We start from the raw sequence: 15,308 nt of genomic DNA on the forward strand, positions 1-15,308 counted from the left end.
AGAATAAAGCTATGGAGTCATAGTGTATTGATCATTGTAAACTTTAACAAAATGAGTAACAATAAACTAATAATCGTATTTATTACTCAAATATGAAAATTAATTTTTTTTGAATTAAATGCTAGTAAGTATTAAATAAACTACTACTCCATATTAAATAAATCAAATTTCATTTAAAATGAAGTTAGAGCATCCACAATGGCGGCGAGCGGACCGGCTAGCCGATTCCCGGCGCTGGCCGGTTCGCTCGCTGAACCATTGTAGGCGGTGAGCGGCAATTCGGCGAGAAAATCGGCGAGCGCACGCCGATTTTCGGGCGCTACCCGCCATTGCAGGCTCCCGATCGGCGAGCGATCGGCCAGCCTATTTTTTTTAATTTAATTTTTTGAAATAATATATATACGCGATTTGCACGTCATTTTCATTCGCACCACTCGTTTTAACGAGTTTTCTCTCTATCTTAATTTCTGTACAAGATCAACAACGCGAAATGAGTAACGCGGGTGGTAGTAGTGGTGGTAGTGGTGAGGATGCTGAGGAGTGCGAACGGCAAATGAACGAAGAGTTGGAGGCCTATACGTCCAGTGAGATAAACCGGCTGATACAAAGGGCCTTGCAGCCGGCGGTACCTCGACCCGTTGCCCACCGCCGAGCAGTGATTGAACGGGATCACGTAGCTGCACATCAGCGGCTATATGAAGACTACTTCGCACAAGAGCCGCGGTTTAACGCCAACCTTTTCAGGCGGCGTTTTAGGATGATCAGGACCCTGTTTATGCGTATTGTTGACGCTTTGGAGCATCGATATCTGTGTTTCCGCTTTAGGCACGATGCGGCTGACAGACCCGGCCACACACTATTCAAAAGTGCACTGCAACAATCAGGCAGTTGGCCTACGGAGACACGACAGACATGTGGGACGAGTACCTCCACATCGGTGAGACCACTGCCCTTGAATGTATGAAGTATTTCTGTCAGGGTGTGGTTGAAATATTCCATGATCATTACCTTCGAAGCCCTACCCCCGAAGACTGCCAGGAGCTGATGCAGATGCACGTGGAGAAGCATGGGTTCTCGGGTATGTTAGGCAGCATAGATTGTATGCATTGGGAGTGAAAATTGTCCCGCTGTCTGGAAGGGGTTCTACACGACCGGCTACAAGGGAAAGAATCCCACGATTATCCTCGAAGCCGTAGCTAATTACCGGCTGTGGATTTGGCATGCGTATTTTGGGGTAGCCGGGTCGAACAACGGCCTCAACGTCCTCAACTCGTCGCCCCTTTTCAACGAGGTGTGCCAGGGCATCGGTCCGGCCATCTGTTTTGTCGCCAACGGCAACCGACATGATATGGGCTACTACTTGGCAGATGGGATATACCCTAGGTGGCCCGTCTTTGTGAAGGCGATCAGATGCGCATCAGATGTGAGGAAGGCCTATTTTGCGGAACGGTAGGAGTCGGCGCGCAAGGACGTGGAACGCGCATTTGGTGTGCTATAGTCTCGATGGGCAGCAATTAGGGGTCCAACGCGTTTGTGGCATGTCGACTGCATTTCTGATATAATGTACGCCTGTATTATCATGTACAACATGATTGTCGAAGATGAAGGTGTACAACTGACTAGTTGGACCAACGACGATAATGAAGTTTGTCCAAGCCACGGCGTGGCCGCCTCCAACGTACAAAGCGGGTACCTCACGATGAAGCCGACCGCCTCCAAGCACATGCCGACATGCGCCAAGTGGATGCTCATATTCGACTCCAAAAGGTTTTAATTTAAGAGTTGTAGGCGCGGATGACTGCACGACATTAGTTTTTTTTAATTATGTAATTTTTTTTAATCTACATTTTTTAATTATGTATTTTTTTTTAATTAATGTACTTTTTTTAAAATTAAATATTATTATTGAATTTTTCCGTATTTGTGTTGTAAATTTAATTCCGTATTTTGTGTGAGTGTTAATTATTTGTTTTTTATAATTTTGTTTATTGTGGCTAGCCTATGGCTAGCCTATTGCTTATCCTGATGATGTGGCAGGTGGAATTTGTGGCTAGGCTATGGCTGACCTATTGCTATTGGAGATGCTCTTAAGAATTAATAGGAATACCGACTATGTCTCTTCATATCTTCACCATCTCAAATCGAAGAAACAGATAGAGACAAATCCACTCATTTCAAATGTTTGAAACTGTTCAATTAGCCTCGGAATGTGTGATTCGTGTATATCATCCGCAAAAATACAATCAATAGAAGCTCAAATTATTCAAACCAAACCGTCTCTACACTTTTGAGCTCACAGAAAAGCTCAAATTTCATCTGCTTCCGAATTTCTTCACCCTTATTTTCTCAATGGGTGGTTATCGTCCTCCCTTCGGTGACTACGTCGAAGTCCCTTCTCTTTCTAGAACCGTCGTTTTAGTCGGGAAAATGGGAAATGGCAAAAGCGCCACGGCCAACCGTCTCATTGGCCGCCAGGTGTTCGACTCAATGCCTAGCTCAGGCGCAGTCACTTCCAGCTGTAAGCTGGAGACCACCGACTTAGGCGACAGTCGAATTCTCAACGTTGTCGATACCTCAGGTTTGGGCATCCATTAATTTCATTTTTCACCTCAAAGATCAAATTTTTACTGCTCGAATTCGTCAGGCTTGTTCGATTCTTCTGTTGAACCTAAAGTCATGGCAAATGAGATTGCTCAGTGCATCAAATTAGCCAAGGACGGAATCCACGCTGTTCCTATTGTTGAGAAACCGTTTTTCTGAAGAAGAGGCGTTGGCATTTGAGACCCTATGCAAAATCTTTGGTGGAAAGATTTCTGATACATGATTATTGTATTCACAAATGGTGATATCCTGCGAAGCACAAATCTCACTCTTGATGCTTTCTTGGCTCGTAATTGCCCTAAGCAGTTAATGGTGATTATTAATGATTTCGGCTGTTTTGTGTTCTTTTTTTTGTGATGTACTATGTTTGTTGATGCTAAATTTTGTTGTTTCTTGATGCAGAAAACTATAGCAATGTGTGGGAATAGGGTTGCTTTATTTGATAATGTGAGTGGAGATGAAGATAAGATTTTTGCCCACAGGGAGGAGCTTCTCTCACTTGTGGAGGATGTAGTTGAAGAGAACGGTGGGAAGCCGTATTCGAATGAACTATTCGATGAATTGACTGTGAGTTAATTTGCTAATCCTTATACTTCTGATTTCCATATCAAACCATATTCATACATTTATGAAAATTGTGAGAACTTTGCCCTAAACTTAGTATCCAACTACGGTACGGTATACCGCACCGAGAATGTCATAACGCATACCGTACCGCAAATTGCGGTAATTTCCGATACCATTACCATACCGTCTATGCGGTATACCATACCGTATTGCGGTATACCGTGCTTTTACGTTATACCAAAATAAGGTATGGTGTACCGAGTACGGTATACCAAAATAAGGTACGGCATACCGTTATACTTGTGTTTCATACAAAAAAGATTCTATTATAGACAAATATTTAAAATAAAATTTCACCTATTTAAATAATGTCCAAAAGATCAAATCTATACAATGGACTTGATTTGCATCTCTACGTGAGTGTGTTTAGGGTTGGGGGCGGCTGAACTAAAATATGAAAGTAGGGTTAGTGATTTTAACATATTAACTATTTTTTATATAAATTTTAAATACAACATATATATTGAATTTTTGGCAAACATCGTAAATGCGGTATACTGCGGTATAGGAAAATCTATACCTTTACCGTACCGAAATCTATCGCTAATGTATCGTACCGTACCGCAACTTGCGGTATGCCGCAAATTCGGTATTTCCGGTATTTTTTCGGTACGATAAGTGCTGTATTTCGCTATATTTAGCTAGCCCTATATCCAACAGCATTATATATTGATCTCTTTGATTAACTGGATCTTAGTTTTTGTGCTTAGTTATGTTGTTATTCAAACAGAAACCTTATGATTGCGAGATTACTGTATAAAACCTTTGATGCTACTGCACTGAATACACGATCTTTGCTGAACCATGCTCTATGTAAACATCAATTGTTGCACGCACCACGAAACTATGCTAAATCTCGAATAAATATTGTGATTCTATAAATGCAATTGATGTTATTGGTTGTATGTGGTGTCGGTTTTTATGTTTGTAGAAGGGAGGAATTGACACAATTGAACAAGCTACAGAATTCGGATTTGCAATTAAATCTCTTTCTGTGTATGAAGAGAAGTTTGAGCGGCTCATCCAGATGGTAATATTGGATTTCATTGAATGAAGTTAATTTTTGTTGAATACAAAGGAATAAGTACTCTAGGTAAAGCTGTTTTTTTTGTGTTTGTGAATATCTATGATTGTTGTTTTGTTATAAGGTTGAGACGCGTCTAAGAGAGTGCATTTTGAGGCTTGAGAAGCAGCTGGCTGAGGAGAGAGCTCTTCGGGCAGAGAAGAAGGGGCTCGCAGCACAAACTAGAGCACGTGATGAGATGTTCGATCTGAGAGAGCGCCTTGGCAGAGCTGAGGCATTCAGCAGTGAGCTCCAAAACAAGATCAATGGGAAGCAGGGAGGGTTTTGTGTTGTCATGTGATGAAGAAAGCTTTTACTAGTGAAACTGCTGGGAATGATTAGAGTGTGCTTTTGTGTTAGGTCAAGCTTCGCAAACCTAGAGAATCCGCTAGATCACAAGGTCTAGGAACTCAGAGGATCTTCGAAGTCTCGGTCGTCGGACACACTAACTCCGCGTTCAAAACCCTCAACCCGCTATATTATGAATTAGTACAGGGAAGCAGAGATCGATCCCACGAAGATGGATGCGTAAGAAGGCCTTTAAGAGACTCTGGAAGAGAGATTGGCTGCTGCCACGCAATTTTGGGTTGAGAAATTATAACTAGGCTGGGGAATGAAAACTGACATTAGACCTAGGAAATTGAAAACATCATATAAACATGGAACATCATCTTAACTTTAATACCTCAAACAAACTTCCTCGACCTAGTAAACGATTTCCTAATCTAACGAAACAAAGAACAAACATGCAGTGGGGACCATTTCCAGAAACGGTAAAGTACGAACGAAAAGCTCCAACTAACTAACTCTGCATTTAACAAACCACAATCTGTATTTCGTTATCTGATTCAAACACGAACATGGAGAAAACAGAGTAATAATCCAGATTCAAACAGAATATACAAATTCGGACGTCGAAAACTGACGATTAATCGGAAACCAACAGATCTACTTCTACTAGACGAAGTAAACATAACACCGAAATGAAACATCAAATTCATGCACAATCAACCAACTCAGCTTCAGCTCCACACATCGAACAATTAATCCACTCCGGATCTAAGCAATCCGAACCAAACTGCAACCAAAAACAACTCCATTAACTCCGCTACAACAGATCCACTCCGATCAACGACAATCTAACCATGATTCAACTTCGATTCAACAGATCAAGTGCGAAAAGCATCCATTCAAGTAAATAACCACAAACTCAGAATCAAACATAATCAAAACTTGAAATCAACATCAGCATGACAGAAAATAGAACTTGCATAGATAGCTAAACGAGTTTCGACGGTTAACAAAAGCCGAGCTTCAATTCGCGAAGACTCGGTGGAATTTCCAGTAGAAAACTTAAAATGAAAGCAGTAAATAGTTTCTTCGCCCTTCGTAAGGACGGTGGTACACAACAGCTAACCGAAAATGAAACCCGAACCCCTCTTCAATTCCGAAAACCCCAAGTGTGTAAAAGTGTGTGTGAGTGAGCCTAGAGCCGAAAAAGAAAAAAAGTAAAGTCTTCTGTAAAAATCCCCTCCTCTTCTAATTGCATGCTCTCTCTTATATAGATACGGAGGTGATCTTCTAGAAGCCATCGCATGAAATCTCTGTTCTGCCCTTCAGCATAGCGATCTCCTCCGCCTGGCTATTTTTACTTCATAATGCTCACTTTAGAGCATCCACAACGGTGGCGTTCGTCGCCACGGCGGTCCGCGCCGCTGGCACGGACGCCACTCGCCGCCGCTGCTCGATGCATCGAGCAGCGCCGTGCCAGCGAGCAGCTGACGTGGCGCGCCCTCATTCGTCAACGGCATAGCCGTTGTGTTTAAATTTTTTTTTAAAAAATCGGTTTTTAATTAAAAAAACCGATAAAAAATAAAATAAAATTTCACTTCCCAAAAAAATTATATCCGTTTATAACCGTTTTTTCCTACATTTTAATTTTTTTTTTTAATTTTTTTACCCAAAAAATACACACTTTCATCTATAAATACCCCCAATTTCAAACGCACGAGACCATGATATTGGGTCTCCAAAAACAATTGGGGTTGGTGCCGCCGGATGCGTAGTCTTCCTCGGGTAATATTAGCCAATAATTGTGTAATTTTTAATTTTTAGGATTTTAATTATGTAATTTTTAATTTTTAAGATTTTAATTATGTCTTTTTTATTTTATTTGTAATTTGTAATATTTATTGTGGTTTTTTAATGAATTTTAGTATTATGGAAATATTTTTGTGTAATTGAATTTTAAATTAATTGTGCTCGTCCTTGCGGAAGAGCACAGCTGTGGGTGTTGTGCTCTTGCCAGAGAGCAGGCAGAAAAAGTGGGGTCGGGCCCACAATCGTGCCGCTGGCAAGAGCACAGTTGTGGATGCTCTTATTGCCAAATTTCCTTCACCAGGCAATTGTCTTCCTTTCTTCCTTGGCCTGGCGATATCTTCCACACACCTGGCTTAAAAAATGTGTTAGACCCCGTAAATTGTTGAATTTAATCTCTTAACCGATGCATGAAATTAGCCTTATCAACTAGTCATCATTTTTAGCAGAAATACACCACTAATCATTTTATGTATGGTTTTTTTTATGAATGTTATTGTTGCAACTCCTTGTTCTTTTGGATGTGTTTTGTTGAGAACTGAAACTGGTGGTTTTTTTTATTAATTATGATTATTGTTACATTAGTGTTATTGATGATATTGATTTTATAATACCACATTTTTTCATAATTATATACTTATAAGACTGGACGGATTTTGAAGGAAAGTAAACATGCAGTAGTACTAAGGAATAATTTATTTACGTTAGATTAGACTTTAATGATGATCAAACTTTTAGATGAAAAATTGTTTATTGCATATGCATTCACCATTTTGAATCAAAGGAGACGACGGAAAGGTTATACCAGAAAAGTAGATCGCCTCGGAAAGGCCACTCTTATTAGAGCATCAGCAGTGGCGGACATCAACGCGGAATTCCCACCGGCGTGCGGGAATTCCGTGGCGGACGTCCGCCAATGTGCGTGGCATACATGGATACGGAATTCCGTCGAGGAATTCGCAGTTCCGCGGCGTTCTGCGGAATTCCGTGCGGACGTCCGCCATTGCGTTGACTCGGACGGACGTCCGCGCGGAATTCCCGTATATTGCATTAAATGGTTTTTTTTCGGTTCCTATATATACATCCCGTTGAACTTCATTTCATTCGCACCACTTGTATTAACGAGTATCTCTCTCTAAAACTACCTTTCTTTCGAAGAACAATGGAGCACCACGATAGCGATTCCCCTGCCTCGAGCGAGTCACCGGCGCCGCATTTTCCCATCGGCGGGAGTACGCCGATGTCCACTGCGATGTCTCAAATGCCGGGGATGATGCCCCAATCTCAAATGCCACCTGGTATGATGCCCCAGTACTCCAACATGTACCCGCAGTGGTATGGGATGATGCCTCAGATGCCCGAGGCGAGTACCGGAATGATGCCCCAGATGCAGGAGATGATGCCCCAGATGCTGGGAATGATGCCCCAGATGTCAGGGATGATGATGCCCTGGATGATGCAGGGATCGTCTGTCGCTGCGCGGGGAGGGGGGGAGTAGGGAGGGGGTCGCCCAATCGCCGGTGGACGACGTCTATCGGCCCTATATGGACCTACTGTCGACGGACAACCCGACGAGTTCTCCTCTCGAGACTCAATTCACTGGCAATGACACGTTCTCGCTCGAGGAGTTAGGGCTTTCTCCGATCCGGGTTTCTCCCACCGTCGCATCACCGACGACAGTGAGGAGGGGGAGGACCAGGCGAGGGAGGGGCAGGGGACGGGGCGTTCCGGTGTACGGTGGTGAGGTGGGGGCCGCTGAGGTGGGGGAGGGATCCAGCGAGAACTGGAAGACCGTCTGGATCATGGACGAGTGCGTCGCGCTGGCGAAGGCGTGGATCAGTGTAGTGGAGGATCCATATGTCAGGGCGAACCAGCACATCGACCGGATGTCGTGGCGCATTAGCCAAAGCTACCTCCAGTTCAAAACGCCAGGGGGAAGCCTCACAACGCAGAGCAATGCCGGAAACAGTGGGATCGGTTGAAGAGGCAGCTCAGTCGATTTGCCGCCATTTACACAAACAACCTCCGCTCGGCAACCAGCGGCATGTCTGCCGAGGAAGTGAAGCAGCTAGCTCATCAGCAGTTCCCTGACGCTGACAATGGCTTCGGGGAATTCAAGTATTGGCCGGTGTATCTTGTGGTGCAGTCTTCGCCCAAGTTCACTGCGGGTGTTGAATCTGGCTGGCCGAAGCGGACAAAGATCAGCGCCACCGGAGAGTACAGTAGTAGTGTTGGTTCCGTGGAACTCCCCCCTCCCGAGTCAGAGTTCCCCACACCCATATCGTCGTCCAGCCGCCGTCTCCCGGTTGGGCAAAAGTCCGCGGCGCGGATGGGGAGGGGAAGCACCAGCGGATCCGCCGATGCCCAATCGGCAACACCCGCCCAAAATGATCCTTAGAACCCCAAGAACCCTTCAATCGCCCGCATCGAGGCACATGAAACCATGTTATGTGCAATGGTTGAATGGCGCCAATCGACCGGCCCCCATTACAAGCGGTCGCTTAAACCCATCATCAACAGTATGCGGCGCGATTTGGGGTTCGGAGACATGTCGGACGGTGACGGCAAGGGGGTGGCGGCGGCGGGGAATTCGATGAGTGAGAAGCCGGTTTTTATTTTAATAATGTAATTTTTTTAGTAATTATGTATTTTGATTATAATGAAGTATGTTTTTTTAAAATAAAGTGGTTGCATTTTCTCCGTATTCTTGTCGACTATTTAATTCTGTAAATTTCTTACTTCCGTAAATTATTTAATTCCGGAAATTTTTTAATATGTGAATTTGTGATTTTTTTTAATGTGGGAATTCCGTCACAGTGCAGTGGGAAGTCCGTATGACGTGGCAGCGCAGTGGGAAGTCCGTATGACGTGGCAGGAGGTGTTTTTGGGAATTCCGCGGGAAATTTCGCCCCACTGCTGATGCTCTTAGAGCACCTACAATGGGACGCCCGATGGCACGCCCGATGCGTGCCATCGTCCTCGGGCGCGCCCGATGTCTCCATTGTGGGTGGCCGGACGATGGTACGCCCTACGCCCACGCCCTAAGTTTCGGGCGCGGAAGAAGCGCGATTTATAGGCCATCGTCCGCGCCATCGGGCACCATTGTGGGCTTCGCGGACGATAGGCACGGACGATGACATGCGTTTTTTATTTTTTTCCCGAATCTTGTCTATTTAAACCTCGTTTCTCATTCACTTGTTCATACGAACATCTCACCTCTCTAAGTTCTCTCATCTCTCACATTTCTAGCTCTGTTACATACCAAAATAAACCATGACGACGACACCACTAGTTCCTCGGAGGAAGGTAGTCCGACCGGGGATGCCTTAGATGCAGCCGTTGAAGAGGCCATGGCGGAATGCTTAGCCGAACTGCAGCGCGAGGATGCGGCGGAGCGGATCCACAGGCCTATTCGACGTCGGACGGTTGTCCGATGCGACCCCGCCGCAGCTCACCAACGTCTGGTTGCAGACTATTTTGCCGAGCAACCGCGGTGGGGCCCGACTGTTTTCCGCCGCCGGTTTAGAATTCCGCATTACCTTTTTCTCGGCATTGTCCGGACTTTGGAGTCACGTGATGAATACATGGCGTATCGGGGAGGATGGCGTCAGCAGACCCGGCCTTACACCGTTGCAAAAGTGCACGGCTGCACTTCGTCAGTTGGCCTATGGAACCACGGCGGACATTTTCGACGAGTACCTCCACGTCGGGGAGACAACAGGCCGGGAGTGCCTGAAGAGATTTTGTAGGGGAATTGTGGAGGCCTACGGGAACACATATTTGCGCAGGTCGACTGCTGTTGATTGCCAGGGCCTGATGAAGATGCACGAGACGATGCACGGCTTTCCTAGGATGCTATGGAGCATCGACTGTACGCACTAGGAGTGGAAGAATTGTCCGAAGGCATGGAGAGGCCAATTCACTAGTGGATACAAGGGCAGCCACCCGACGATGATCCTCGAAACCGTCGCTGACTATCGGCTCTGGATCTGGCATGCTTACTTCAGTGCTGCCGGGTCGAATAACGACATCAATGTTCTCAACTCATCCACCCTCTTCACCGAGCAATGCAATGGCAACGGCCCGGCCATCGAGTTCACTGCCAATAGGCGCCAATACCACATGGGGTACTACTTGACCGATGGCATATACCCACGGTGGCCTGTTTTTGTGAAAACGATCAGCTGCCCAATTGGTGAGAAGATGGTTTTATTTGTGCACAAGCAGGAGGCGTCGCGGAAGAATATCGAGCGGACATTTGGTGTGCTCCAAGCACAGTGGGCAATAGTGAAAGGATCGGCTCGTGTCTGGTTCAAGGAAGTCATCGCCGATGTTATGTATGCGTGCATAATCATGCACAACATGATAGTCGAGCATGAAGGTGGGAGCATCACCGACTGGAACGATGATGAAGGTGCATCTAGCTCGTCCGGCACGGCGACCGCGCCCACCGCTAGAGGAATACCGACGGGTTCTATCTACACAGACCTCAATGCGCAACCAACTAGACTATGCTCATCTCATGAATGACATGATTGAAGAAGTGTGGGCCCGTAACCATCGTCGCTGAGTTTGTGTTTTTTTTTAATTCGTATTGTAATGTATTAATTTTTATAAATGAAATTAAGTTTTTTCCCAATTTTTGTAGTTATTTAAATATTTAAATAAAAGAAAATGCATAGGGCGCCCCATTGCAGGTGGGAGGGTAGGAGGATAAAAATGATGACGTGACAGTGCATAGGGCGCGCCTAAGGGCGCCCCATTGCTAATGCTCTTAGAGCATCCACTATAGGCAAAAGGGGGCGGACGCCCCGGAGGGGGCGGTCTATAGTGGCCGGGACGTCCGCCCAGGGGCGGACGAATCAGAGTGGGGCGGACGAGGTAGCGGCATTTAGGGGGCGAGGATGGGGCGGTGGGGGATAGGCGCGCCGGTCTATAGTGGGGCGGCGGTCGGCGCGCCTTAGCCCCCTCGAATTTTTTTTTTTCGAAAATTTCTCCTATAAATACCACTCCTCCACCATCCATTTTTACCATTTTCACACACTCTCCCTCCATTCACTATCTACACTTTCACTCTCTAAAAATGCACGGTGGAGACGATGAATTACCCGGTTTACACGAATCGGGATATGGCGGCAATCCATTCCAGCCATCGGTATATGGCGGCTCTCCGTCCCAGTCATGGAGTTGGAATCAATCTCCCCCACCGTGGGCATCGAGTCCAACTCCTCCACCATCTCAGCCGTGGAGGTCTTCGAGTCCAACGCCCCAACCTTTGCCGAGGAATCTGAGCCGCTCGGCATTTGGAGATTACAGACCCAACCTCGACGCCCTTCACCATCCGCGTCCGAAGACCCCTTTCCAATCCAGCAGCTCTCTTTTCACGCAGGCAGATCAAGACGCACTGGATACGATGTTCAATCTACTTATTTCCGGCGTACCGGATACGCCCGTTGCGACAAGAGGCGGGGGGTCCGGTGGCGGTGGCCGATCGGGCAGCGGCGTCGGGTCCGCGACTGGCGGAGCTTCAGCGGCTCACTTCCAGCCGGACGGCAAAAGGCCACGCACTACACCAAGGAGGAGTCTGTTGCTGTGGCGAGGGCGTGGGATGCCGCCACATCCGACCCCGCAGTGGGCACCGATCAGAACGAGTTGAGCTTTTGGAAGCGCGTCGTTGCGGCGTACAACGAGTTCAAACCGCGCGGTGCCAGATCATGTGACGCGGAACAGCTCCGCAAGAAGTAGTCTAGGATTCTGCCGCCCACCCGGCGGTTTGCGGGCATATACCAGAACAACCTACTCCATGCGGAGAGTGGCCGAAGCGAGGCTGACTTGAAAACACTTTCGATGAGCTAATACAACGCGCTGGGCTATCCCAAGTTCACAATGTGGGAGGAGTATCTAGTTCTCAAGGACTGCCCGAAATTCAAGGCCATCTGTGCGCAAGAGCAGGCTCCGGCGCCGAAGCGGACAAGACACAACATTGCCGGGGACTACAGCAGCGGCAGCGGCTCGCAATCGTTCGACCTGAACGAAGAGCAAGCCGAAGAGCCTTCCGCTACACACTCTAGGCGCGCCCGCCCTCCGGGACAACGTGCCTCTATCCGACTCGCTAGAGAAGCTGGAGGTTCCTCCCGCCGATCGTCGGCAGCGTCTGGATCGTGCGCCCCGCAGTCTGGCCTATGCCGCCGTCAAGAGCAACCGAGGTCTTGAGGGATAACGTATATGTGCAGTTGACACACGAATTGCATGAAGTCTGCAGTAAATACGAGGCCGCAACCGACCCGTACATCAAGAATATATACTCCGACCTCATACGTCGGCTGCAGCGCCGTCTGCACGTGGCTGATGAAGGTCCTGGGGCAGCGGCGTCAGCGAGGGAGACGGAGAAGAGGAGGAGGAATCGGACTCTGCCACCGATTAGACGGTGACAGCGTTTTTATTTGTATTTTTTTTGGATGTTCGTTGTATAATTTGACGATTGTCAATACAACGAATATTTGGTTTCAATTATCTTGTTTTATAATTATTTCAATTCCACTAATTTAAAAACGAAATGAAAAAATTAAAATGAAAATTGGTTATAAAATTTGAGGGTTATTGGAAGTGTCCCCCTATAGTGACGGAAACAAAAAATTGGGACTGTAGATAAAAAATTGGGACTATGGAAAAAAAGGGTGGGGCTATTGGAGAAGGCCGCTTACAGCTGATGCTATTATTAATGTAATTTTATCATATGAAGGAAATCAAACACGAATATCAAACCGACGCTTCATCTGATACAGTGGAGAGAGAGATAGAGAGAGGCAGAATGTGACTCAATATCGATGTTGAAAATTGTTCCAAATCATCTCCGAATATGGAAGATCACTCGGATAACAAAATCAATATCTCCACTCCACAATATATCCACAGCACCTCTGCATCTCATCCAGAAATCTTACTCGGAAAAATGGGCAACGGTAAAAGCGCCACCTCCACTCCACCGTCTTACCCGATGAACGCATTCTCAACGTTATCGTTACCCCCGGTGAGCTCCCCCAATCATACTACTTCACACTCGTATCTGTATTTTCAAGATTTTTTTTTTTTTTTTTGCTCCAATTGGGACAGGGTTGTTCGATTCCACCGTCGAATCAAATACCATGGCCAAGGAGATTGCACACTGTATCACTCTGGCCAAAGATGGAATCCACGCCGTTCTGCTCATTCTCTCACTGAGAAGCCTCTTTTCTCAAGAGGAGGCCTCTGCTTTTGAGTGCCTCTGCCAAATATTTGGCCCGAAGAAATTGACATTGGATGATTTCTTGGCAAATAATCAATTGAAGGTACTTAACTCCTTTTCATTGTATATATGTTTGTTCAGATAAGTATCTATATTGATGTATGCTTGTTTCAGAATACTCGTGTGGGAATCGAACTATTGTGTTTGATAATTGGACAGAAGATGAAGACAAGATCAGTAGGCAGAGGGAGGAGCTTCTCTCTCTTGTAGAGACTGTTTTAGAGGAAAATGGAGGCATTCCATACACTGATGAACTCTTTCAGCAAATCTAGGTTGAGTGAAGTGATTTAGAATGGTATTTTTCAGGCATTCCGTCGCTGGACATTTTGTTTTGAAGCCTTGTTGGTCAATAACTGTACATAAGAATACTAAACTGTATATTTATTGCAAAGTGTTAATAAATGATATTAGAAACTGTAAATTTATAAATACGTAGTATTAATTAAGATATTTTCTATGGTTCGATAATTTTAGAGTAATCCTTTCTTTTAAAATATGTTTGCCTTGCAATTAACAATTACTGTTCCTTTTATTTATGGGTTTTCTATACTTGTAGAGAGTGAAAATCGCTATGAGTCTTCTTAAATGTCTTGATCAAATAGATTGTTTTTGTTCTTACAGGTTGAGAGCACCCGCAACGCGTCGCGCGGGTGTCTTGTATCTCGTCCCTCCGAGACGAGATGGCAGCGAGACGCGTTGCAACGTCCCATTTCGTCCCGGTCTCGCCGAGACGCACGTCCCACCGAGATGGCTGGCGCGCCAGCTTGCCACGTGTCCGCGCGACGTGGCACGCCCTGGCGCTAGGCGTGACGCCCACTCGCCGGCCCGCGAGTGGGCGTCACGCCTACGCAATAAATATTTTTTAAAAATTCGAATTTAATTAAAAAAATTAAAAATTCAAACAAACATCTATTCTTCCCAAATCATCTCCATTTTCTCTCTAATTTTCATCACAAAATGTACAGCGACGGAAACTCTGGCGGCACCGGCGGATTTGACATCAACGCGTTTGGCGACTTGGGGGCATGTACAATGTCTTGGATGGTTCCGGTTCGTCGACGCCGTGCACCCAAGGCTCGTCAACGCCGGCGGGGTACCAACCACCCCATTTTGATGTGGATGCATACGCTCGTCCCTCCGCCCCGAGGTATTCGCAGGGATTATCCCAAATTATGGAGGATTATCCGGATGAACCCAATCCGGAAGGAGGACGAGGCGACGGAAGCTCCAGGGCATTCGACGTCATGGAGGAAGAAGAGGAGGTGGCTGAGGAGGAGGATGTAGGCCGTCATCCGTACAGCCGCAAGGACATGCTGGCTCTGTACAGCGCCTGGATCAGCGTCTCGTACGATCCCATCGTCGGGAATCAACAATCCCGAAAGTGCTTTTGGGAAAAGGTCACTGAGGCCTACAACGAGATTAAGCCGACCCTACAACGATATTAAGCCGAAAGGGTCCCGCCGCCACACATTGAAGATGCTCTGAAGTCATTTTGACCAAGTTAACAGAGAGGTCAAAATATTCTGCGGCATCTACAAGAATGAAGCGGCTCATTACCAAAGCGGAGCCACTGGAGCCGACATTCTGAGATCGGCTTTGCGAGTCTATTTCGACGACAGCGGCAAAGAATTCGAA

General features: G+C 46.3%; 1 protein-coding gene and 1 pseudogene across 1 annotated transcript; both read left to right on the top strand.

Moving 5' to 3' along the window:
* Positions 1-2,141: 2,141 nt before the first annotated feature.
* LOC121781413 lies at positions 2,142-6,079 on the top strand (annotated as a pseudogene).
* Positions 6,080-7,550: 1,471 nt separating this feature from the next.
* LOC121781414 (immune-associated nucleotide-binding protein 8-like) lies at positions 7,551-14,102 on the top strand. Its single transcript, XM_042179159.1, has 4 exons — positions 7,551-7,751; positions 13,358-13,418; positions 13,502-13,716; positions 13,788-14,102. Exons 1-4 carry the CDS (start codon positions 7,551-7,553, stop codon positions 13,881-13,883), a joined length of 573 nt encoding a protein of 190 aa, XP_042035093.1. The 3' UTR covers positions 13,884-14,102.
* The last annotated feature ends 1,206 nt before the right edge of the window (positions 14,103-15,308 follow it).

Source organism: Salvia splendens, chromosome 20 (assembly GCF_004379255.2).
Source record: "Salvia splendens isolate huo1 chromosome 20, SspV2, whole genome shotgun sequence".
In the NCBI taxonomy this organism is placed as follows: Eukaryota; Viridiplantae; Streptophyta; class Magnoliopsida; order Lamiales; family Lamiaceae; genus Salvia; species Salvia splendens.